We start from the raw sequence: 26486 nt of genomic DNA on the forward strand, positions 1-26486 counted from the left end.
TCCAAAGCCATTTACTTAACTTCCTATATGTCTTTTTTTTCCTCCATTCTGTCTACCCAGAGTGGTGAGCTGTAAAATCCTTTTCAAAGGAATGTGTGTGACTTTCTTCAGGCATAGGAACCAAAAGGCAACTAGAGAGATTGCACTGTTCAACAAAGAGTGAGTGGGGGCCACATTCCAGGGAAAGGCCTCTGCTCTGCCTCCTCACAAAGTCCAGTTCTGAAAGGGGAAATGAACATTATTAGAGAAAGAGCAGGATTGAGGGGTCGGCAGGGAGGGTATCAGGAAGATAGAGAAATGCAGATGCACAGGGCCTGTCCCAGGAGTGCCAGGGAGAAAGCAGCCACTGCATAGAAAGGATGTGGAACGCTCTCTGTTCACTTCGGTTGTTTCCCACCCTGCCCCCCCCGCCACTTCTTTAAGAACCTATTCTCCTGTTCCCAAGTTTTCCAGAAGTCACTGTCCAATCTCAGTATCAGAAAGGGTCATCATGTAACCCACTTTTAACAACTCGGTGGAGGCTCCGTTCTTCCTATACATCCACTCCCAGACAGGGCTGCATGCCACAAGCCCAACTACCGGAAAGAGCATATTGATACATTCCACCCTGAATGGCTACCTAGGAGTTCCTTGTTTAGTTAGAGCTGAAGTTTGTAGTTCTGGGAAGCTGCTATTACTAACTTGTGATCTTAGTTTCATGAACGTTGCCGTTTTTTGTTTTTTTTTTTAATTTTTTGTTATGTTAATCACCGTACATTACATCATTAGTTTTTGATGTAGTGTTCCATGATTCATTGTTTGTACATAACACCCAGTGCTCCATGCAGAATGTGCCCTCTTTAATACCCATCACCAGGCTAACCCATCCCCCACCCCCCTCCCCTCTAGAACCCTCAGTTTGTTTTTCAGAGTCCATCATCTCTAATGGATCGTCTCCCCCTCCGACTTACTCCCCTTCATTCTTCCCCTCCTGTTATCTTCTTCTTTTTTTTTCTTAACATATATTGCATTATTTGAACGTTGTAGTTCTAACCCATTGATAATTAACAGAATTTGAGCCAGAAATTATCTGAGTGTTATCTAGTGGTTGGATGGGGCTCAGAGTTAGGTCAGTTACTTGTTTGTACCTCTCTTGGTTCCAGGAAGCTCACCATTTCCAAGGGCTTTGGATTCTATCACTCTAGGACTACAAAATGATGCAAATTCTGTCTCGAATTTTACAAGACATCACCAGAGAGAAATGTAGGTAGGATGTGCCTCACTACTCAGGCTGAGAGAAATGGATGTAGAGTTACAAACTAACCCAAAAGATAGAGCTTGCCAATCCCTGGTGCATACCCTTTTCCCTCGCTCCCTCTTTCCTTTCTCATCTTTCCATTTTAGAAGCCCAGTCTGGTACCTTAAATTACCCCCTCACTGAGAAGCTTCCCGGTCCTCCCTTTGCCAGCCCTGCATACCACTCCTGCAGCACCCTAGGGCTCTGACCTGTGCATCTGTCCCCACCTGCCTCAGTGATCTCATCCAAACTGATCTTTAAATGCCTTCCACATGCCAGAGCTGCCCACATCTGGGCTCAGACCATACCTCCGAAGCAGTTCTCAAAAATCCCCCGCATGATCTCTAAACCTGTCATGCTTTCTTCAAGGGTTACTCCATTCTCCTTGAGTCCTGGGGAAAAACATGTCCTCATTTTGGAAGGGTAAGTTATAGTTAGAATTGTGTTAAGCTGCACTTCCTAACAATCTAGGGTTATTTTGTGGGGCGTTTTACGTGGTCAGAAATCCCTAGCTTATTCTTCCATTTTATCAAATGAGAGAATGCAGGTAATTCCAGGCCCCGTTTGATTAACCCCATTAGTAAACACACAGTTACTGTCACAGTTCCAGATAGTGCATGTCTGTACTGTCTTTAAGTCTATTTTCTTGACAGAGAGCTTCATTAAACTTCATGGACCCTGAAAACTAGGATAAACATAATGATACCTGGGCACCAGATTTAAAAAGACTTGGTAATATGCCTGGGTCTCCCACTGCACTAACCCCGTGGGTTGGGTTTCATGAGACTATGTCCCAGCCAAAGAGAAGCTTGTCATCTGGTAAATTGAGAAGACATAGGCACCTTTCTCCACCGCCATTACTAAAGACTGGTGTTGGTCTGAATGGCACTCTGCCTAGGCTGGAAGATCTACCCTCAGAGAAACCATACAAGGTGAGGGGATTTACCTAGTACCCCCACAGTCCCCACAGACATGTCCTGTCAAGATGGAGAGTCTGCCCACAGTGTTGGCCCAGTAGGTGAAGATAATCAGGCTGGGAAAGGTCCATCAAGGTCAAGCCAGAGCAGATTTTACAATCATCATTTTTGAGAAGAATTTTCCACAGCTGCCTTTTTTCATCTTCCACACTGAACTGGTAGCAGGAGCAAATCTGAAAAGCCTTTGAAACATCCAAAATAGTTAGCATTACAGTCTGTGATGCTCTGTCCTCCAAGGTGAACACTAGAGATTTGTCTTTAGATCATTCTATTCTTATTTTGAGACCCAGTTCTAAAATGTTTAGTTATCTGGTTTTCAACCCTTCAACAGATAGATAGGGAGAAAGAGGAAGTGTGTCGGGTAAGCATAGAAAAAGCAGCAAAAAGGGGTCAACTGAAAGCAGGGAAGAAACCAGCCAGCCAAACAGGAAGACTCTAAGGGCCTAGTGGCCTGGGGACATTCAGGGTAGGGACAGACTGCCCAAACATCTTGGTAGACTCCAGTGGTTTTCCTGGTTACAGCTCAGAGTCGTGGATGTAGCACAGGACCATAACTGTGCATAATCAGGAAAAGACTGAATTATGTTCCCTCCACTGTAAGAACTCCATCCCAGATGGTTAAAAAAAAAATGCAAAGTCCTAATATCTATAAAGCTGTCCAGGAAATACAGAATCGTGTGTATCCCAGGATCAGAGATTCCATGAGGTCCTTTCACTTGTCGGGACCCATCTTTTTGAGTATATGCTAATTCTTACTAGTTTGATTTTTTACTATCCAGAATTTTTTCAGAGCTTTTCAAATTCTAAAACTGAGTCATTTTTAGACTAAGTCAATGAAATAAGTCCACAAACCTAACCAAAATAGAAGCATTAGTGAAAGATACACCCCAAAATACACCTGTACTTATGTCCTTATGCCCTGTTGGTAGTGCTTTGCCTTTTGATTTGTGAATATGGAAGTTAATTCAGTTATTCTACACCTGTTTTTAAAGCTAGGGAGGATGAGGGCACTAATAGTTTGAACCCAGGGCCAAGGCCACTAGTCTGGGGGTGAGGGCTGGAACCAAGTCTACGAATCTGAGTCAGCCACACTCTTTTATAGGGTACGCCATCAGAATCAGCTGTGCAAGACCCCCTTTCTTGTTTTATTTTCTTCATCTCTCAATCCCTGCTCCTACCTCCATCCCTTAGACACCCACTTTAAGCATTTTGTATACGTCCTCAAATGTGTGTATGCCTTGAGAAAATGAGCATGTATGATTCTCATTTACACAAATGGTGTGTGCTATAGGTCTGTTTCTTTTTTCACTGTATTTTGAAATATATTTTACTGGGGCGCCTGGGTGGCTCAGTCGGTTAAGTGTCTGACTTCGGTTCAGGTCATGAACCCAGGGTCCTGGAATTGAGCCCCACATCAGGGCTACCTGCATGGTGGGGAGCCTGCTTCTCCCTCTCCCTCTGCTGCTCCCTTGCTTGTGCTCTCTCGCTTTCTCTTTCTCTCTGTCAAATAAATAAAATCTCTAAATATATGTGTGTGTGTGTGTGTGTGTGTGTGTGTGTGTGTATATAGACACACACACACACACACACACACACATATATATATATTTTTTTTTAACTATTTTTTAAGCCCAGCTGAAAAAATCTCCCAGCCTGTTAACAGACCAGGCATGCACAGGAATGCCATGATGGCCTTCATCCCTGCTTCTCGGGCCTAAGTGGCAGGGCCTGGTTTCTCTACTTTGCTGCCTCATAGCACATTCTCAGACGTAGACTTAAGATAAAAGCCGACAGTATGTACAGAAGACCTTTTTTTTCTGACTTCGGCAAGGAAGAAAAAAGTGGCAAAAGTGTATGTACTATCTACTTGGGAACCCATAAAGGGACACTGAGCAGGCTCTTGGGTAAGGGACATTAATTAGCATTTATTTGCTTTTCCTTTGTGGGAAACCAAATCACTTGAGAGAGCGGTAGTCATGACTGTCCCCGAAGAAAGCCCATGGCCTCACAGGGAGGCAGTGCTATCATCGGGACGGGGCTTCTCAAAATACGACCCGTTAAGCCTGCTGTAATAGTACCCCAAGGAGTTGGTCTGTATGCACGCTCCTGGACCCACCTGGGACCACGGTGTCAGGATCTACATCTTTCATTAGCAGCCCTGGTGAGTCTTCTGCTCACACAGCTCACACAGAAAGTGAGTGCCAGGGCCAAGGGTTTGTTTGTCTGGCACTACTGGTCCAGAAGCTGAACTTTCTCCCACTGACCCAAACCAGATCCACAGGTTGAGTTGAGAGAGAAACCAGAATGCTTAGTTCAGTCACAGAACTATCACATAGACACTCAAGTTGGCCTTCCAGCACATGCCATCTGTCCCCACGTGCACATCTGAGAGGGAGCCCATGGCCAGTTGTCACTGCTGCAGGATGGTACCTGTGACAAGGCCAGAGATGCTCGAGCTGGCCCATGCCCTTCCCTCTCCCTTGGAGTGCGGTCAGATGGGCACAGTTCCTCAGATTAGTTGGAGCTGCATGTGAGGCTGGAGCGCTTGTCTCTTCGGTCGCATGTCCTGTGTGATTCGCAGTGCTGCTCCCTGAACCCTCCTGCCACTTGCCTGTCTTCCCCAGAACAGGTGCGGCATTTCTCATGTTAATGCTGAGAGCAAGGGTGACTTCTCTCTGTGATCTGAGCTGTGAGGGCCTTTTTCTTTGTCTGCTTCCCCCAACACCCCTGCCCAGTTAGCTAACAACCTGAAAATAGAGATGCGGTCCTGAAGCATATTGTGAGGGATGCGTCTTTTGGTTTTTCCTGAAATCTGGAGCCTGTCCCAGGGCTTGGAGACGGTGGAGTCAGAGCAGGGAAGAACCGGCTTGCTGGCTGCTCCTGCCAGGCCACGGTTCCCAGGAGCTCCAGGAAGCCCAGGAGTAGCCTTGCAGTGAGCAAAGATGAGATGTACTTGGGCTTATTTCTGCCCAAGTCCTAGCAGTGTTTATTTTGACAGTTAGAAATGATCTATTATTAGATTCACCACTTCCTAATACATTGCTTTGCTATGAGCCCTCATGAAGGCTGCTGTTCTGCAGTGTTTCTCACCAAAAGCATTAGCTCCAGGCTAAACTGGAGGTGGGGCCATTTTTAAATTCCTCACAGTGTTTCCTGGGCGCTCCTGTTGAGAAAGAGCCTGTCATCCTTTAAAGAAACTTTGTGGGGGCGCCTGGGTGGCTCAGTCGGTTAAGCGTCTACCTTTGGCTCAGGTCATGATCCCAGAGTCCTGGGATCAAGTCCCACATCGGGCTCCCTGCTCAGCAAGGAGTCTACTTTTCCCTCTCCTGCTTTCCCTCCCCCCACTCATTCTCGCTCGCTCTCAAATAAGTTAATTAATAAAAAAAAAAAACTTTTTGGTTCGGGGTGCCTGGGTCACTCAGCTGCGCGTCCAACTCTTGATTTCGGCTTGGATCATGATCTTGGGGTTGTGGAATTGAGCCCCATGTTGGGCTCCCTATGGAGCAGGGAGTCTGCTTGAGATTCTCTCTCTCCTTCTCCCCCTGCTCCTCTCCCCGCAACCCCCATCCCCCACCCCGCACACATGCACTCTTTCTCAAAATAAATATATCAGTCTTTTTTAAATAAACCTTTGGGGGACGTCTGGGGGGCTCATTCGTTAAGCATCTGCCTTCGGCACAGGTCATGATCCCAGGGTCCTGGGATCAAGCCCTGCATCGGGCTCCCTGCTCAGCAGAAAGCCTGCTTCTCCCTCTCCCACTCCCCCTGCTTGTGTTCCCTCTCTCACTATCTCTATCAAATAAATAAATAAAATCTTTAATAATAATAATAATAAACTTTTGGGGGGCACCTGGGTGGCTCAGTCCATTTAAGTGTCTGCCTTCAGTTTAGGCCATGATCTCAGAGTCCTGGGATTAAGGCCCAGGTCAGGCTCCCTGCTCATCAGGGAATCTGCTTCTCCCTCTCCCTCTGCCCCCTCCCCCCGCCCACTCATGAGCTTACATTCACTCTCTTTTATTAATCACTCAAATAAATAATAATTAAAAAAACTTTTAGGGACACCTGGGTGGCTCAGTCACTTAAGCATCTGCCTTCGGACGCAGGTCATGATCCCAGGGTCCTGGGATCGAGTTCTGCGTGGGGGGGGGGGGTCCTTGCTCAGCGGGGAGCCTGCTACTCTCTCTGCCTGCCACTCCCCCTGCTTGTGTGCTCGCTTGCTCACTTGCTCTCTCGCAAATAAAAATATTTAAAAAAATAAAAAGTAAACTTTTTGGTTCATGAATGAATGAATGCTAAGTTGATGGCTTTCAGACTATTTTGAGTGTGACCTACCGTGAACCGTAAAACCAATATGTACGTAAATATACTTGTATGTGACCAAAACAGTAGTTTTACAAAACAGTTACCTGACATGTGGCGTATACTCCAGTATTTTCTTTTCTGTTGTAGTTTGAAAAATAAATGAACAAATATACACCGGTCACAATCTACTGAAATGATTTCACAACCCATCAGTGTGTTGCAATTCATAGTATGAACATCATAGCTGTAAGTGACTTTGGTTCCACAATCTCATACTCTTGTGTTGAGCATCTCCTGTGAGCAAGCCCCTTTGGCCTGGGCTTAGTCACGACCCCTGCCCTCCTTCCCTTTCAGCCCTCGCAGAGACAGGATGGCTCAAAGCAGGAGAGCTCTCCATGAAAGGGGTGCCGGCACATAGGGGTTCTTTGGGACTCACCTACTCGGGCCCTTTGAGAGAGAATCCTCTTCAACTCAACCTCTCTTTACTCCAGGTACGCGCCACAGTCCCGTCATCACCTCCCAGGCCTCACAGGCCCTGGCTGCCCCAATCTCCTTTTTACTGGCCTTCCCACCTCGCTCCTTGCTGTTCCAGGGGCCTGGAATGCTTTTCCCCCACACATCACAAAACTCATTTCCTCACCTTCCTCAAATCTTTTTTAAAATACACCTCAGGGCGCCTGGGTGGCTCAGTTGGTTAAGCGTCTGCCTTTGGCTCAGGGGTCATGATCTCAGGGTCCTGGGATCGAGCCCCACATCGGACTCCCTGCTTCCCAGGAAGCCTGCTTCTCCTGCTTTCTCTCCCCCTGCTTGTGTTCCCTCTCTCACTGTGCCTCTCTCAAATAAATAAATTTTTTTTAATAAATAAATACATCTTCTCAGGTCTTCCCCAACCACCCACTTTATAATCGTGAGCGATCTCTGTACCTCAGCACCCCAGAATATTCTTCCTTCCTGTAATTTTCTCCTTAGCACATAAAATCCTGTCTTACATGTATTTTACTTACTTAACGTAAAGTTATCCTCAGTAACTCCCATGAAGGTCGGGGCTGTATTTGTTCATTTTTCTTCCCCAGTGCCCAGAGTAGTAGTCATAGTACCTAGTAGGAACTCAACCTATTTGTCTCCTAATTTCTATATAAATACCCACCCCCTGGCATTGATCTCATCCCAGTGATTTTGTTAAATGGTCATTCGAGAGAAACAGTCATCAGTATTTGAATAACTCTGTAAGGGAATTGGTATTTTTGTTATTCTGGTAAAGGTAAAATTAAACTTGCCTTTATTCCAGGAAGCCTTTACATCCCCTTTATCTCAAAAGTCCTGGTCCCCATAGCAGAGTAAAAAAGCAGGCCACTGTGATCATGATGTAGCTGGTTTTCCCAGTCTGGATTTCTCAAGCATCGCTCTCTCCTAGGCAGGGTGACTCCCGAAGTCTCGGTGCCTTTTTAACTTTCTATCCCTAGGGGGCAGCATTAGCACAGAAACCAAATTCGAAGCCATCCATTCCAATTTGTCACCTAGTCCTAATGAATCTCAAGTAAGGAATGCTTGGCTTCTTTCTAATCTGCAGGAGTAAGGTTTTAGAGATTTCTTTTTTTCAAAGTCAGCTTCTGTATCTAGAAATGGGAGGTATGCATCCAAGGCACACGTTTAAAAATTTAGTTTAGTGTATGTATGTATAACATAAGAAATCTTTCCCAGAGAAGTCTATTCTTCGGTACTGTTGCCCAGAGATGTCGCCTGGCCATGCCCAGATTTGAATTTGTTTTGTTTTGTTTAATAATTTGTTTTAAGTTTTCTTAAATCCCGTTGATTTTTTTTTTTAAGTAAGCTCTATACCCAACGTGGGGCTTAAACTCATGACCCTTAGTTCAAGAGCCATATGCTCTAACCAACTGAACCAGCCAAGCTCCCCCTGAAAGTGTCTTATGTAGAACTTGATTTTCTCATGAACTCTTCATTGTACTTTGCATGATTATAAATATGAGGACATGATGAGGAGGAGATAATGTTCTTTGGGGAAGGGGTTCATTTTACTAAGAGATTTCAAATGCCTTTTTTACATATAAAATGCAGAAGTCCCAGGAGTAAGACTGGGAGGTGTATTTGTAACTCCACATGAAGAGGAATGTGCTTTGTGTTCGCCAGCCTCCATCTCTGAAGTTTTTTATATATTCACTCCCTTGTGTGGGTCAGACCTAGTGTGTGGCCCTAGAAACCCAGAGACACCTGAGACATTGTGTGCTAGGCTGTAAGCACCTTGTGATCCAGAATTTTGCTGGTTTATTCAGTGCATCCCCATGTGACACAAAATAGGCACTCAAAGGGGGGTAACGTTTTTTAAAATAGGTTAGTTGAAACTTCCATTCCAAGTCTGCCTGTAGTGATCAGCAGAGCATAGTCTTTGCCTGTAAGCAGGGCTTGGCTTCTTGGAGATGTGATGTAATCAGATAATTACAAGACAAAAGTGCTGTAATAGAGTAGGAGCGAAGTGCTCCAGGAGTCCAGGGAAAGAGTGCCAACTCTTGCCCAGGTCATTTGGGTCTCCCAGAGCCCCTAGCGTTTGAAATGAGAACTGACGGTTAGGTGTTGCCAGAAGAAAAGGGACATTTAGGCAGAGCATTGCCAGGTTGAGGGTGTCAGGCGTGTGTCACTGACTGGAGGCCAACCATGCTGGCCCTGGATGCCGGCTCGGGATCAGCCATGAGGCCCCCGGGGGCTGCTTCTCTGAGCTCCTCTCCTGCTCTCCCAGGTGACTCCACCCCCCTGCTTCCACTCTGCCAGATCCCCTTCAGGTTCACACTGGAACGCCACCCCCGCACAAGGCTGTCCTTCATACCAGTGTCAAAGGGCAGCCTCCCTACCCACACTTGTGCCCGTAGTGTTCGTGGTCTTCCTGCAGAGTGGACCTTTATCTATTTGGCTGTCAGAACGTAGACTCCAGGGGCGCCTGGGTGGCTCAGTCGTTAAGCGACTCCGCTCAGGTCATGATCCCAGTGTTCTGGGATCGAGCCCCACATCAGACTCCCTGCTCGGCGGGAAGCCTGCTTTTCCCTCCCCCGCTCCCCCTGCTTGTGTTCCCTCTCTCACTGTGTCTCTCTCTGTCAAATAAATAAATAAAATCTTAAAAAAAAAAAAAGACTCCAGGGAGTAGACCCTCATTTGTTCACTGATCCTTCGTTGGGAATAGAGCCTGGTCGAAGTGGCAGGCTCTCTCTCTCAGGAGGTGTTTGTTGAAGGGAGCGAGGGAGGGAAAGGGAGGGTGTTTCAGCGCAGATATGTCTCACTTACCAGTCTCCGTGGGAGCAGAATCTCACCCAGAGCAGTGATGGTGGGATGAGATGGTCTCAGTCACTGTCATTAGCGGGTCTCTGTACATCATTGTCCTGGCCCCCTTTGGGGAAGTGAGTGGCAAATATGTACAAATGAGGGCCCAGGGGCTGGGTGATAGAAAAACCAAGTAAGTGATACTTGGTTCTGGTGTGGAACACTCACATTGAGCCTGTTTGCACATCTAATGGAAATCTAAAAACACACTTCCTCCGGGGCCCCACCAGACATGCAGCTGGCCAAAGGTAGCAGGAAAAGCTACTTCCTCATGTGTGTCCAGTCTAAGATTGCTTGATTAGCAGGTTCCTATCATTATCATTAAGAAATGGTATCCTCAGGTTTAATCCTAGCCCATCCTGCCTCTTGCTGGGTCATTCCCAGCTCTCCAGGAAGCACAGGGAAGCAGGCATCCTGCACAGCTGCAGCTGGTTGTCCGCGCCCTCCAAACCCTGACGCTGGGCTCTCCGCGGCCTTGCTGCTCTTTCATATGCTCTCACACAAGATGCCCATTGTAACCTCAGGGCTTGTCTCATAGCCTCGTGCCCTTGGGTTTTCCAGTAAACAATGACCTGTTCTTGCTAGCAAACACCATGCTGGCAAGCAGTGAGAACAGAGTGGAAAGAGCAAGTGGATTTGGAATGAAGCAGAGTCCATAGATTCGTGGCCTTAAACAAGTTAATTTGCCTCTCTGAGCCTTCCTTTTCTCATTTACTTTTTTAAAAAAGAATGGAGGGGTGCCTGGGTGACTCAGTCGTTAAATGTCCGCTCAGGTCATGATCTCAGGGTCGTGAGAGTGAGCCTGCTTTGGATTCTCTCTCTCCCTCTGCCCCTCCCCCGTCAAAAAATAAAAATAAATTTTAAAAAAGAATGGAAATAATGGTCCAGTACTTCCTTGTCAAGTTGATGTAAAGATGAAATGAGGTTTTGGGGGGCACCTGGGTGGCTCAGTTGTTAAGCGTCTGCCTTCAGCTCGGGTCATGATCCCAGTGTACTGGGATCAAGCCCCGCATCAGGCTCCCTGCTCAGCGGGAAGCCTGCTTCTCCCTCTCCCACTCCCCCTGCTTATGTTCTCTCTCTCACTGTGTCTCTGTCAAATAAATAAATAAAATCTTTAAAAAAGAAATGAGCTTTGTGTGTGAATCACCACGTAGTGGAAGATGTATAGGTTTGGAACCTTGAACCAGTGCTGTGGGTGGGGTAGCAGGAGGAATATGTGAGTTCAAGACGCATGTTAAAGATGCTCCCCTTCCTGGGGCACCTGGGTGGCTCAGTTGGTTAAGCATCTGCCTTTGGCTTGGGTCATGATCCCGGGATCCGGTGATCGAGCCCCACATCGGGCTCCTGGCTCGGCAGGGAGTCTCCTTCTCCCTCTCCCTCTGCCTCTCCCACTGCTCATGTTCTCTCTCTGTATCTCTGTGTCTCAAATGAATAAATAAAATCTTAAAAAAAAAAAAAAGATGCTCCCCTTCCTGGGGTGCCTGGGTGGCACCATTGGTTAAGCGTCTGACTCTTTTTTTCGCCTAAGGTCATGATCTCAGGGTCATGAGATCAAGCCCCATGTTGGCCTGGCTCAGGGCTCAGCACAGAGTTTGCTTAGGATTCTCTCTCTCTCCCTCTCCCTCTGCCCCCCCCCAAAGTGCACAGTCTCTCTTCTTTCTATCTATCAAATCTTTTTTTTAAGATTTTATTTATTTATTTGAGAGAGAATATGAGGGGGGGAGGGTTGGAGGGCGAAGCAGACTCCCCACTGAGCAGGGAGCCCGATGCAGGACTCGATTCTGGGTCTCCAGGATCATGACCCAAGCCGAAGGCAGTTGGTTAACCAACTGAGCCACCCGGTGCTCCTAAATCTTTTTTAAAAAGAGAAAAAATAAAATTTTGGGGAGGTGGGTGGGGGTGGGCCAAATGGGTGATGGCCATTAAGAAGGGCCCTTGTTATGATGAGCACTGGGTGTTGTATGTAAGTGATGAATCACTAAATTCTGCTCCTGAAACCAATACTACACTATATGTTAAACTAACTTGAATTTAAATAAAAACTTGGGATAAAATATTTTTTTTAATGGTGCTCCCATACATATAGACAACATTTCAGTGGGCAACTCATCTAAAGAGCCAAAACTGAAAATCTTACCTGCTTTTCAAAATAAAGTCCCTTTCTGAAGCCATATTGGCAAAGTGGTTCTCTTATTCTAACAAGAAAAGATAGGCCCGTTGCCATTTTCCCCAGTCACAGGGCGGCCTTACCCCTGCCAGGCTCAGTGTTGGCACAGCTTGGTTCAGGAAGTAGGTCATAGCCTTATTGGTGGAGGGCTATGAAGGAAGTCTGGCCAAGAATCAAATCCAGACTCTAGGGCTTGTTCGCCTAGAAGTTATTTACTTGGCCCGAGTTTCAGTGAGGAGATTGCTATAAGGTCCTACAATCTAGTCTCCACCATCAGGAGCCATTTCCTGCCTGTGCAAACAGCATGATCTTTTGAAAATGTAAATCAGAGCATTGCGTTTCTCACCCACACCCTGGCTTTCCACTCTCCTTCCAGCCTCAGTGCCTGCAGCAGGAAGCAGTAGGAAGCAGGATTCACTGGCCACTCCAAGCCCTGCCCCTTGAGCTCCAGCCGAACCAACTTCCTCTGTGCTCCTCCATTGAGACAGGTCTTCTCCTGCTTCAAAGCCTTCACACACTACCTTCTCTCTGCCTGGAACACCCTTCCCCCCATACCTGGATAATTTTGCACACCCTTCAGGGCTCTGCTTCCGCGTCACAGTCTCAAAAAGGCTTTCTTGGTCTCCAAGCTAATATAACTGCTATTTTGCCCTTACGGCACCTAGGGCTGTTCCTCTGAAATGTTCTGTCGCTGTTGTAGCTCTGTGTCCTGTTTGTTTCATATTTCTCTTCTTCACTAAAACGTACACTTCAAGGACATATTGCAGGGAGAGGGGCGCCTGCGTGGCTCAGTCAGTTGAGCGTCTGCCTCTTGGTTTTGGCTCAGGTCCTGATCTCAGGGTCATGGGATTAAGCCCTGCATCGGGCCCTACACCCAGCGCAGATTCTGCTTGTCCCTATGCCTCTGCTCCTCCCCCCCCCACTCGCATGATCTATCCCTCCCTCCCTTCCTCGCTCTCTCAAATAAATAAAATCTTAAAAAAAAAAAAAAGGTAGTGGGGCGCATGGCTAGCTCAGTTGGTAAAGCACGTGACTCTTGATCTCAGGGTCATGAGTTCAAGCCCCACACTGGGCATAGAGCTTACTTTAAAGAAAAAAAAAGAAAAAGAAGGTAGAAACTGGGTCTAACTTGCTTATTGCTTTCCCCAGCATCTCATACAGCATATGACAAGCGATAGGACAATATCAAGAGTGAATAAGGGTATCTGGGTGGCTCAGTCAGTTGAGTGTCCAACTCTATTGACTCAGGTCATGATCTCAGGGTTGTGAGATCAAGTCCCATGTAATGCTCCATGCTGAGTGCGGAGTCTGCTTGGGATTCTTTCTCTCCCTCTCCACCTCCCCCACTCATGTATGGGTGTGCTTGCTCGCTCGCTCTTAAATAAATAAGGAAGCTAGTCTAAAATTAAACTTATGTTCACACCTCTGCTTCCCACCCTCACTCAGATCTGCTTCTCCTGCATCACTTGATCCAAGTTCATGTTTCCACCAGCCCAGCGGTGTCAGAACCCCAGAATCACGGCAGGCTCTTCTCACCCGCATGTCTTCCATAGACTCTTCCAGTTGTTGCTCAGCCATCTTTACACTTCTGGTCTAGCTTCTTCCATTCATCAAAGCTTTTGGAAAAACAGGCCCCCAGACAGATTGCTGCCCTAAGTCCCTTCCGTGACTTTCCAGTATCTAGAGCGGTAGATACACAGCATTGTGATTGCTCACTGCCTCAGAAGAATTGTGTAGAACAGAACACCCCCCAGTTTATGTTTGTTTGTTTATAAAGTATGTGTGCTACTGTTGTAACATACTTTGCAAAACATGCTTAGATACAGAAAGTTTTTAAGAGGGTGGGGTGAAATTATACTTCAAAATAATTTTATTTAATGATGTGAAATCCTTTTGTGCCCATTAAAATATTAACATTATCATTTCATTGTTGAAATGTTTGAGGATCTGGTTCTGCATTTTAGATATTTGGCTCTGATGGCCGTTGGAGCTGGGGAAGGCACCACCCAGAGAGATCTCAATCCTGATGGGAGGAATACTGTATTGGTTGCCTGGGTGTTCTCATCACTCGTGATACTTGCTTTATTCAGTCTCATGAAGATGCCAACTCCTCAAAGAACTCTTGTCTGACTTAGCTCCTCCCCCTCTTTGCTGTCTGTCTTATGTGTGCACAAGCCCACATGTGTGTGCACTATTATACTTAACTCCGCTGTGTTCCATGTGGGTTGCTCACTTAATCTGACTTCCTCAGGAGACTGTGTGCACCCTTACCCTGGGAAAAACAGAAGTTCTTGGATTTCCTTAGTTAAAGGAAGGAAAAGCCCCGATTCTGCTGAGTTTTAAGTTTGCCCAGTTTTATTAATTCTCAAGGGTTCCAGCATCGGTCTCATGGTCTTTTTTCCTGTCTTAAAATCAGTCTCTTGCTGGACTAAGTTGGTGTCCATGTGTCATTTGGACCTGGAGGCGGGGAAGAAACGGTGACCTTGACAACTGAGAGACATGCATGGTCTGAACGCACATGGCCCTGTGGCTCCTGGAGTTTGCTAAGCGTTTGTGAAGTGTCAGGTACCTGGGCCTCATCTTTTGATTTAAGGGGTTTGGGGACTTACAGCCCCACCATTTTTGGAGTGCCTGAGATGGCAAAGCAGAGCACTTGAGTTTCAGAGATTCTGTTTGAATTGGCCACAGCCTCATGCCCCATATCTAGGTCAGCAACTTCTCTACCCTGAAGAGTGGATCTAGAAGTTTCATTGGAGGAACCATTTAAAAATAAGTGAGCGGTTTCTGCTATGTTCCACTGCCTAGACAAGGCTGGAAATCCAGCAGGTAAGATGCAGGGTGCACAGAGAGCCAAGCAACTTCGTAGTAGGCCTGGAGGGGTGGTGAGCAAGGAGGACAAAGCCTGGTGACTTGGGGGACTCTTGGTCTCATCTTTTCTTGGGCTCTTTGCCAGCAGCAGGAAGCTCAGCTGTGCATAGACCAGGTGATGGGGCACGTGTTCGCTGGTCTTTGAGGAAGCTGTTTAATGAAGAACTCTCAGCTCTGTGACAGGGTCATCTGAAGCCAAGTTTAATCTCTGCCTTGCCCATAAGACAGTATTTAAGCAGCAGAAAGTGGGTGAAGGGAAGCTATGGAGTGTTGTCTTTATATTGCAAAGCTGAGACCTCAGTGAATAGTCCGAACACCTTGATGCATCTTGAGGACTAAAGGGGCAGCATAAAAGTTAACCAGAAATCTCTCTTTTGCCATGAAGAACCCAGACCCACAGCAGTCCTTAATGACTGCATCCCTGGGCTGATTAGATCTGATGGCTGGGATATGCTTGTGCTGGGTGTTTTGAAGTTGCATGCAGAGTGTACTCTGCCTTCTAAAATGGTCCTTAGGACCTTCTCATTAACCTCACTTTGAAGAATGCAATTATCTTTGTGTTAGAAATGTATCAGGAACATTTCTTCTGCCTAGTGTTGTTTAAGCATTTGTTGAGTCTAAGAACAAAGCCTAGCTGTGCTTGAGAGAAATTCACACTGTTTACAAGAGAAGGGTACATTTTAAAGAAACAACAGAAAGCTCCAAATGTTAAATTTACCCAGATTGCTATTCTCCTGCGTTATTTTAATTGTGGGTTTCAATGTCCAGCTAGTTAGTCTCTTCAAAAGACATTTCCGTTTTATTCTCTGGGACTCCTGGGCCCTTCATTGAGAAACACCATGGCTGAAAATCTACCCCTGGATTTGCCAGAGAACTGCTGTGATTTTGGAAGTGAGTGGTGGCGTCCTCTGACCTCTTGCTCACAACTGACTCCATTTGGCCAGGCCATCTTGCTGTTACAGACCGTGTCTCACTTAGAAAATGTGTTCTTTCTTATGAAGAAGGTCCCATGAATTAATAACTGCATCACCAGGAATGCTAAAAAAGCGGTGTAAATGCTGTGCATTGTTGTCAAGCTGTTCTTCCTGGTGGGTGGCTAGGTTAGTATTGTTTGAAAGGTTAGGATCCAGATATCAGCTCATCTATTCTCCAGCTGTTGTTTATCCTCCCTTTTCCCAGAATAGTCAGGCACAAAGTCTTTTAAAAACAGATTTGCGGCTGCTTTACATTTTGGTGTGTAATCGTTAAGTCACTACTAATTTAGCCTCTTCACCGGCAGGGACTGTAGGTAGGGGACCAAAGAACATCGCATCCCTTGGAAGCAGTGGTGTGTAATATCGAATTTCTAATCGGCTCATCTCTACCCCTACCCACCTCATTCCACTGATTGAAGCCTGTTTACAACGTCCACCAAAGGGTTGTTCAGGTTCTCAGCTCCCCAAGCAGTCCGCTTCATTTCTCTTTTTAAATATTACTTATTTTTTAATTAGGTAGTACATTTATATAGTATAAGATTCAGAAGGTGTGAAAAAAGCCTGCAGTAAGAAGTCTCACCTCTGCCTTCCAGCCACTCGGACAATCAGCACTACCAATTTCTTAGGTAACCTTTCAGGTTGACTTTATAGGTCACTGTATTCTCCCCACCCCCACCCCCACCACCTTTGTTCTGTAGAAATGGTAGCGTCTATACTGTACATACTGTTCTGTGCCTTGTTGAGTCATCTCAGCAGAATATGTTAGAGAAAGTTCAATAATAAGTGGCAAGTACACCAATGGGAGTGTTTCTAGAATTGACATCAGGATATAATCTAGTACGTCTCCTGGTGACCCCTAACCTGGCCACTCCCAAATGCTAAACATTGACACCCAAGCTCACTGCCAGACATCACCAGTGGTGTCCCACAGATGGACAAACCAGACCTTTTTTTTTTTTTTTAAGATTTTATCTATTTATTGGAGAGAGAGAGAAAGTACAAGCAGCGGGAGTGACAGGCAGAGGGAGAAGCAGGCTCCCCCTGAGCAAGGAGCCCGATGCGGGTCTTGATCCAAGGACCCTAGGATCATGACCTGAGCCGAAGGCAGACGCTTAACTGACTGAGCCACCAGGCGTCCCAAGCCAGACCTTTTCCACTGTTGCCAAGCTCCATCTGTGTCTTGGGTTGCACGAACCAGAAACCAAGAAATCATCCTTGACACCCTCTTAAGTTTCTCTCTAATCAGTGAACCTTCCTTCCTGCCCTCACCTACCTCCCTGGTCTGGGCCTTCTCAGTCTCTGTACTGGGTGACTTTACCAGTTTCCTCACTGCCTTTGGCATGTCCATTCTTTTCTCCCTCCAGGCTGTTGTCCACACACAGTGATCTTTTAAACCACATACCTAATCATGGTGTTTCCATGCTTAACACCTCTGGAGGCCTTCCTGGCACTCTTAAGACAAAAGCCACACTGATGGTCGTGTCCACATGGCCTGATTCCTGCAGGCTTCACCAGACCTGTTTTCACTCTCTGTAGTCCAGCACAGGAACCAGACTTGCCCAGCTTCATCTGCCAGAGTATTCTCTTTCTTTCCCTCTGTCTGGAATGCTATTCTCCTTTCACTATCTTTGACTCATCTTTCAGAACTCAGACTCCACCTCTCAAGCCTTCACTGTTCCCCTCCCGAGACTAGATCAGGTTCCCAGTTAAAGCTGACAACACCCAACTTTTCCTTCATTGTACTTATTAAGGTTGTAATTTCCACTTATGGAAATTTAACTGGGTTAACGTTTCTTTAAGTTCTTGTTACAGGTGTGAAATAGTTCCTGACACATACAAATTTTGTAAAGTAGGAAAGCTTCTAGAATAAAAAGTAGTAATTTTTTTTAAATTCATGTTTATAGGGGCACCTGGGTGGCACAGTTGGTTGAGCGTCCGACCCTTGGTTTCAGCTCAAGTCCTGATCTCAGGGTCATGAGATCAAGCCCCATGTCAGGCTTCGCACGGAGTCTGCTTGAGTTTCTCTCCTTCTCCCCCTGCTCCTCCTGCTCATGCACTCTCTCTCTCTCTCTCTCAAATATATAAGTAAATAAATCTTTTTTAAAAATTATGTTTATAAATGGGGTTAAGCTGTGGAGGTTGATATCTGTGTTTATGAGTAAGGGATGACTTAGGGGGTTGTCTCTCATAAGGACCCCTAGTAATCCTAATCTAGACCATTCTTCAGTTCAACAGATGTAATCTATGCCTGACCAACAATGGAACACTGAGCACAGGGATTACAGAAATAAATGAGATCCAAACAGACCCTGCCCTCAAGCAGCTTACAGTATTTCATTTTTAAAAACCCAAGATCAGGGGCGCCTGGGTAGCTCACTTGGTTAAGCGTCTGCCTTTGGCTTGGATCTCAGGATCCTAGGATCAAGCCCCACATCGGGCTCTCTGCTCAACAGGGAGTTTGCTTCTCCCTCTCACTCTTCCTCTGTGCGCATTCTCTCTCTCTCTCAAATGGACAAATAAAATCTTTAAAAAAGAAAAACTCAAGATCACATAAGTCTGTCTTCTGTGTTTTGTGGGTTTTTTTCAGGTAGCTCCTGGCATTTTAGAAGGCCTTTTACCAATTGGGTGATGAGGGCAACACTTTTTTTCCTCTCTAAGGAGAAGAAAGTTTCTCCATGGTTTCTTCTCATGATTCTTATCTTTTCTCTTGAGAGATGTCTTTAGAAATATCCCGCTAGGGGTGCCTGGGTGGCTCAGTCGTTAAGCGACTGCCTTCGGCTCAGGTCATGATCCTGGAGTCTCTGGATCGAGTCCCACGTCGGGCTCCCTGCTCAGCGGGGAGTCTGCTTCTCCCTCTGACCCTCCCCCCCTCACGTGCTCTCTCTCTCGTTCTCTCTTTCTCAAATAAATAAATAAAATCTTAAAAAAAAAAATATCCCTGCTAAAAGGGAGAGCCATCATCAGAAAAAAACTCAAGCCACATGAAGCTTGTTTTGCATTTCCTGTTGTTGAACAGAAACTTGTATGGTGTCTCCTCACCAGGAGCTGTCTTTGTGTCTCTCCTCTATCCCCAGGAAACCTGTAGGAAGTGTCAGGGACTCTGGAAAGAGCACAATGGCCTCACTTGTGAAGAGCTGGCTGAGAAAGATGACATCAAGTACCGAACCTCCATGTGAGTAACCTCCTTCAGGGGCTTGTGACTGGTTCTTAGCTCCCCCGTTAGCCTGCCCTTTGGCCAGGGAGGGCAGTGAGTGTTGTGGGAAGGACAAGCTCTCGGGCCACCCTGGTCTAGAGTAACCTCCAGAAGTGACCCTAACCCCCTCTGTTTGCTGGTCTCTTCAGCCTCATGGAGCTGGTCCTGGAATCTGGTGTAATACAGTCAGTGCCGGTGCATGCGAATTCAGTAAATATTAGTTCTCTTCTCCTCATGATCTGAACGAATAAGCAAATCACACATATTAACTAGATTAGATTGCACGAATGTTGCTTATATCCATGCTTCCTATAGGATACTGGTGGCTGAGACATTAAGCAGCATTATAGTCTCCAGAATGCAGAATAATGCAGTCAATAATAATAAGCACCATTACTGTTTAGCACTCCCTGTGTGGCTGAGCACTTTACAAATATTAACTCATTAAATACATTGGCTTAAATAATACAGAAGCCCATTTCTTTTTCCTATAATAGCCCAGCCTTGCCAGGCAGATCTTTCCCATGAAGTCATTCAGAGACCAGGTTCCTTTATCACATTGCTTCACCATTCCCTGAAGTGGTGTTCTCATCTACATGATGGTGACTGGGTTGTAGCCACATTTACACTCCAGCCCATAGAAAAGGAGAAAGAGAAAAGCTGCCTGCCTGGCAGCTTTTAAGCTGTAAGGGTGTGTGTGTGTGTGGGTGTGTGTGGGTGTGTGGGTGTGTGTGTGTGTAAGTTGTAAGGGGGGTGTGTGTGTGTAAGTTATAAGGGGTGTGTGTGTGTTGTCTTCTACCCTATTGGTCTAGACTGAGTGTGGCCACAACCTAGCTTCAAGGCAGACACCATGTGTAATCTCTAGCCGCGTGATTTTATGTCCAGCTTAAATTCAAAGGGTGAGGGGGCACCCGGGTGGCTCAGTCGTTAAGCGTCTGCCTTTGGCTCAGGTCATGATCCCAGGGTCCTGGGATCGAGCCCCACATCAGGCTCCCTGCTCAGCGGGAAGCCTGCTTCTCCCTCTCCCACTCCCCCTGCTTGTGTTCCCTCTTTCACTGTGTTTCTCTCTGTCAAGTAAATAAATAAAATCTTAAAAAAAAAAAAAAAATTCAAAGGGTGAGGAGTAGGTTTCATTACTTAAGAGAATGAAGCGGGAAATGACTATTAGGGGCAGTTAACAGTCTTCCAGTGTCCACCACAAGTAGGTAATATTATCCTCGTTTTACAAAACGATACAACAGGCACAGAGCCCAAGAAACTTGCACGTGATCCTGCAGGTAGTAAGTGGCATAGCAGGATTTTAAATCTAAGCAAATGGTTTCCTAACTGTTCTGTACCACAAATTTGGTAGGCAGACGACCCCCAAAGATGTCCCTGCCCTAATCTCTGGAACCTGTGAGCCTGTTACCCTGTTATGGCCAAAGGGACTTTCCAGATGTGATTAAGGTTATGGACCTTGAGGTGGGGAGATGATCCTGGATTATCTAGGTAAACCCAGTCTAATCACATGACTCCTTAAAAACAGCCTTTCTCTGGTCAGATAGAGGTGTAGTGATGGACAGACCCTGATGCTGGCTTTGGAGATGAAGGAAGAAGGCCTTGAGCCAAGGAATGTGGCCATTTCTAGAAACGGAGCAACCTTCAGTTGGCAGCCAGGAAGAAAACAGGGATCTCAGTCCCACAGCCTCAGAGAATTCTGCTGACAGCCCACAGGAGTAGCAAATAGATTCTCTCCCAGAGTAGGTGACATAGCCCAGTGACACCTTGATTTTTGTCTGAGGAGACCTGTGCTGGACTTCTGACCTACAGAACTGTAAAAGAATGCATTTGTATTAGATTAAGCTAATAAAATTGTGGTCTGTTACAGCAGCAGTAGAAAACTAACACAAATTGGGGGGCCAGAAGTGGGATGCTGCTGTATATACCTAGAAATATGGAAGTATGTTTGGAATTGGGCAATGGGTAGAGGCTGAAGCAATTTTGAAAAGCGTGGTAGAAAAAAGCCTAGACTGCCTTGAACTAGTAGAAATAGGGATTTTAGAAACCTCCCCCTTGAGGACTCAGAAGCAAGTGAGGAGCATTATGGGCAAAGCCAAAATTGCCTTGGAGAATACCTGAATCCCCACAAACAGACTGCTCGTGGAGCTGTGGCTGTAAAGGTCTGCTGATGAGGACTCAGAGGTAAACGCGGAGCGTGTTCTCGTTTCTGTGGCAGGAAGCTTAGCTGGTTCATCTGCAGTTGTGCAGAAAGCAAAAGGTGTAGATGATGGGTCTGGACATGTAGCTGAGGAAACTTCTGGACTGAGCGCCTAGGTGGCTCAGTTGGTTAAGCGACTGCCTTCGGCTTAGGTCGTGGTCCTGGAGTCCCGGGATCGAGTCCCGCGTCGGGCTCCCTGCTCGGCAAGGAGTCTGCTTCTCCCTCTGACCCTCTCACCCTCTTCCCTCTCGTGCTGTCTATCTCATTCTCTCTCAAATAAATAAATAAAATCTTTAAAAAAAAAAAAGAAACTTCTGGACTGAGTGGTTGTGAGAGGAAAGTGTGAGCGGAAGGAGAGATTGAGAGGCAGGAACAGGATTTGGTTGTTTCTGAAACTCCCATCCTGCCCAGGTGACAAAAGACCCCAAAATTAAGACTTTAGCTGTCAGGAAAAGCATGCTCCTAGAGAGAAGATCAGGATGTGTTCCAAATATCAAAGTCTTCAGTCAAGTAAAGGCTCTCAGGAGGTCAAGGGGGAACCCTTCAGATCCCTTCAGTCAGACCGAGAGAGCCTCTAGGAAGCTCAGGCATCACCCCTCAGCCATCTCAGCAGAAACCCGAAGTAGAGATGGGCTTGTCTAGGAATGAGCTGTGGATGAGAATGCTCATATCAGCAGAAACACTGTCACCTTGGACTGAAAGACGCGGGGTATGGAAGGAACAAGTCCACCAGATGCTCAGAGTTCTAGAGTAAGGAAGTGCGTTGACTAAAAACTACTCTGCTGCAAACACACTACCTTTCTTGAGAAAAGGAAGGCTTACTCAGTAGTGGCATGATCACAGAGGGTTCTCAGATCTGAAATATAAGGGAGCTTGCCCAGCTGGATTTCTAAATTGATTATAAGTGATAACTCCTTTTTCTCCTTCCATTTTCTCCCTTTTTGGCGAGGAAGTTGTCCCAGAATGGGTTATATCCAGAGTCTTCACCTGTACTTGATTTAGATGGTGAGATTTGGGACTCCGAGCAACACCATGGTATTTGAGACCTTGGGGGTCCTGGGTTGAGGTGACTGTAGGGATGTAGGGTGGATATGAATCTGGAGGCCGGAGGGCAGACTGTGGTGGGCAGAAGGTCCTAATCCCCAGAACCTGTGAGTATCTTTACCTGACATGGCGAAGGGATCTTGTAGAGGTGATTAAGTTTATGGCAACAGTCGATGACATACGTAGTAATCACACATGCCACTCCAACTAGAAAAGTCTAGCGTTGCTTCCTCACATCTAGGCTTACCCTATCAGCCAGCCTTTATAATTTAGAGTGGCCACCAGCTGCCCAGTGGTATGGCCTTAAAGTGATGGTGGACATGTCCAAAATTACTCCTTCTTCAAAGTAGTCATCTTGTCAGGCAGTATACTTAGCCTAGCAGTTGAGCTATTGCCAAGAACACTCTAAATTTCTCATTTGGAGTTGTCTTTCAGCCAGTTTATAAACCATCTCCCAAAAAAATTTGCTTTTGTTACTGTGGACACGTTACATCTGGTTTGGATTGGGAGAAGCGGAGGTTTTCTGTTGTTGCTGCCTGAGCCTTTGTTCTGCCCCTAAGAGTGATGTCTTACTGATAAAGTCAGTACAGATTGATTGTGTAATCACTCCGGATAGCTGTAGTTAAGAACTTTGAACAAATTTCTTAGTCATTCTGTGCCTCAGTTTCTTCATCTGTTAAGTACAGAGCATACTTGTGTCTATGTATTATGGAGATGAAACTGCCCAAGTGCCCAGAATGGTTCTTGCCACTGAAGTGTCCCATAAACATTCACGGTCAGTTGGTCGGTCGGTCGAAGCAGCAGAAGGCCCTGATTTACAAACATGACACAAACCCTTCAACAGATAACTTCTTGCATTTAGGACTTCCTCAAGTTATATGTATTCTACTTACAGTTGGTGATGCTTGCCCAACTCTATAAACCAGTTTTCCATGCCTCGTGGTCAGCCATTTGGACTACGCCCGCACTTGGTCATGGGCCCGGAGATGCCTCTTAGCAGGAGAGGAGTTGGTTCCTTTCCGAAGCAGGACCTCCGTCCTCTGTCCTATCCGTTCCCGCCGGTGGCTCCATCCAGGGTCTCGGTCTGGGCCCTACTTAAACTTGGCGGCCTTTTGTACCGGCAGTAGATGGAACAGAGAGGCACATCCAAGTGTGATTATACGTTAATTCCAAAATCCAGAAAGGCTTCCTAAGTGTCGGACTTCTTTCTTTGTGGTAGGTGTTAGAAGACACGGTGACATGTGCTTAGCTTTGGAAGGCATAGCCTGATACACACACCTGACCTCCAGACCACCAGAGGGTCATAGAGATTACAGACCCCTGTATCTTCAAGGGATTTACCTCCCGTCTTCTGGCAAGGATATACCACATTACTGTACCCTGGTACCCTGGAGTACCTGCTACTCTGTGCACCAGGTTCTGTCTGCATGTCATTTGAATAATAGACCAGCATATTGTCCTTTTGGATGATAGATGATCAAGTTCCTTGCCAACTGCTTCTGGTGCTCTCCGTGTATTGGACAGAGAAAGCATGTTCCAGATCAGAAGCTGCATACCAGTTGCCAGAGGTTAGGTTGATTTGCTCTTGTAAGAAATGACGTCTGGAACAGCAGTTGCAGGTGGGGTCAGCACTCGATTGGGCTTACAGTAATGCACATTCTCCATACAGAACATACAGTAATGTTCTCCAAGACCCCCTATCTGTACAGGCCAAAGAAGTAAAAGGAGATATGTTGAGAATCAGCACCCCTGCACCTTTGAAGTATTTGATGGTGGCATCGATCTCAAAGATGTCCAGAGCAATCTGGTATTTTTGTAGAGAGGGAGTCCTCCAAGGCCTTCACTTCCTTTCCCCACCATATAGTCCTTCCTGGCTCTCTGCCAGTTGCCAAGTGTGAAAAATAAGAAACAGCAGGGTACACACGGGATTATAAGCTAATGCTGAGTCGTAAAATACAGCATCATAACTGGTATGAGATGAGGCAGGTATTCCAACAAAAGCTTGGACATGAATGTTCCTAGCAGCACTATTCACAACAGCCAAAGAAGGAAGCAACCCAGATGTCCTTCAAGTGATGAATGGTAAACAAAGTACAGTATCCTGCAGAGTGAGATATTATTCAACCGTAAAAAGAGAATGAAGGTCCATGCTACATCACAGACTGAACCTCGGAGACCTGCTCAGTGAGAGGGGCCAAACCCAGAAGGCCACAACTCGTGTGGTTCCATTTATATGAAAGGTTCTTAGGCATGTGGATATTTGCCTGTGTAAAGAGTAGACAAGTCCATTAGAGACAGAATGCAGATTAGGTGTTGCGGGGAAAGGGGGGCGTGGGAAGTGACCGCTTAATAGGTGTGGAGTTTTCTTTGAGGATGATGAAAATGTTCTAGAACTAGATAGCAGTGATGGTTGCATATCACTAGGATTATATTAAATGCCCCTGAATTGTACACTTTAAAATGGCTAAAATGTAAAAAAAATTTAAGATTTTATTTATTTATTTGACAGAGAGAGAGGGCACAAGCAGGGGGAGAGGGAGAAGCAGGCTTCCCACCGAGCAGGGAGCCCGATGCGGAACTTGATCTCAGGACCCTGGGATCATGACCTGAGCTGAAGGCAGACGCTTAACCAACTGAGCCACCCAGGCGTCCCTAAAATGGAAATTTTCTGTGCATTTTACCACAATAAAAAAAGATACATTCACAAAGGAAAGCCATCTAACATTTTGAATAGTATATGCCACAAAAAATGAAGACAGCTCCCAAACAGAAATTACCAACATACTTAAAAGTGGTGAGAACAGGAGGCACCTGTTCATTAAGCGTCTGCCTTCGGCTCGGGTCATGATCCCAGGGTCCTGAGATCGAGGCCCGCATCGGGCTCCCTGCTCAGCGGGAAGCCTGCTTCTCCCTCTCCCACTCCCGCTGCTTGTGTTCTCTCTCTTGCTGTGTCTCTCTCTGTCAAATAAATAAATAAGATCTTTAAAAAAAAAAAAGTGGTGAGAACAAATACTCTTGGAGCTGTAGGATCTAGGTTGGTTATGTAGGGGAAGGCAGTGAACCTTCCTGTTTGAACACAAGGTCAGGAGACACAGCTGCAGCCCAGGCTTCTCTTCCTGTCTTGCCCAGAAACACATCCTGTAGGGCTGTTTGTTTCCTGCCTAGTTTAGAATCTAGTTCCCAAATCACTCTTCTCCCAAAAGAATCAACTGATTTCTCATCCCATTTTGCACTTTCGCGTTACTGGATAGGTGGTCACCACAATCCATAAAAAAAGTCTTTTTTTGGTACAGAGTCATTCTGGCCCTTCCTAGTACTAGTCTTATGAGCGCAGAAATGAGGACTTGAGTGGATATTCATGCAGCGTTGAACAGCTATATGAACTTTAGCGCAATGTTCAGTGGTGGGCACTCTGTATTCCTCCATTCATCTAGGGGTGCCTTTTCTCCCATCCCAGATCCATTATTATTTTGGTGACTGACAGCTTGGTGGAACAGAGCAAGCAAATAAATGCACCCTCTTCCCAAGCCTTCAGGAAAGGACTCCATAACCCTGGTCCTTTTTTTTTTTTTTTTTTTAAGTAGGCTCCACACTGGGCATGGAGCCCAATGCAGGGCTCAAACTCATGACCATGAAATCAAGACCTGAGCCAAGAGTAAGAGTTGGACACTTCACTGACTGAGCCACCCAAGCGCCCCAACCTTGGTTCTTTTCATCCACTTCTCTCCCACACTGTAGCCATTGCAGCTACCCAGGGAAAAAATCAGCCAGCGCCAGGCCCCCAGAGCATGACAGCTTAAAGCCACACATCAGTCTTGAAGGTGCTCTTACACAAGAAGTTTGTGTTGTACAAAACTGCAGTTGTGTCTTGGCCACAGGTTTTCATCTTGGAAATTTTTGCATCAGAACCTTGTAAGTCTTAACAGGGAGCATTGAGAAGTGTCTTCACAGTTGCTGAGTAACTGAAATCATGAACATGTGTGCTATATTATTAAGTTGACAATAACAAATTCACCTTATTTAAACTTTGTCTCCTTGACGATGTTTCCTATTCAGCAAAACTTAGAACTCATTTATTCTTCTGTAACTTGAACTGGGTTTAAATTCTTTTCAAGTCAGAGCCTTCCTGCCTTTTGGACCATTCAAAAATCAGACCTAAAT

General features: G+C 46.1%; 1 protein-coding gene across 6 annotated transcripts in view; it reads left to right on the forward strand.

Annotated features, from left to right (window-relative positions):
- Positions 1–26486, forward strand: part of RNF216 (ring finger protein 216) — a 151147-nt gene that overhangs the window by 104298 nt on the left and 20363 nt on the right. For all 6 annotated transcript variants that reach the window (XM_027610514.2, XM_027610518.2, XM_027610516.2 and 3 more), the window contains one exon: positions 18966–19063. In XM_027610514.2, coding sequence (XP_027466315.1) covers positions 18966–19063 — 98 coding nt within the window. The remainder of the gene's footprint in view (positions 1–18965; positions 19064–26486) is intronic.

The sequence above is a fragment of the Zalophus californianus genome, chromosome 10, assembly GCF_009762305.2.
Source record: "Zalophus californianus isolate mZalCal1 chromosome 10, mZalCal1.pri.v2, whole genome shotgun sequence".
Classification (NCBI taxonomy): Eukaryota; Metazoa; Chordata; class Mammalia; order Carnivora; family Otariidae; genus Zalophus; species Zalophus californianus.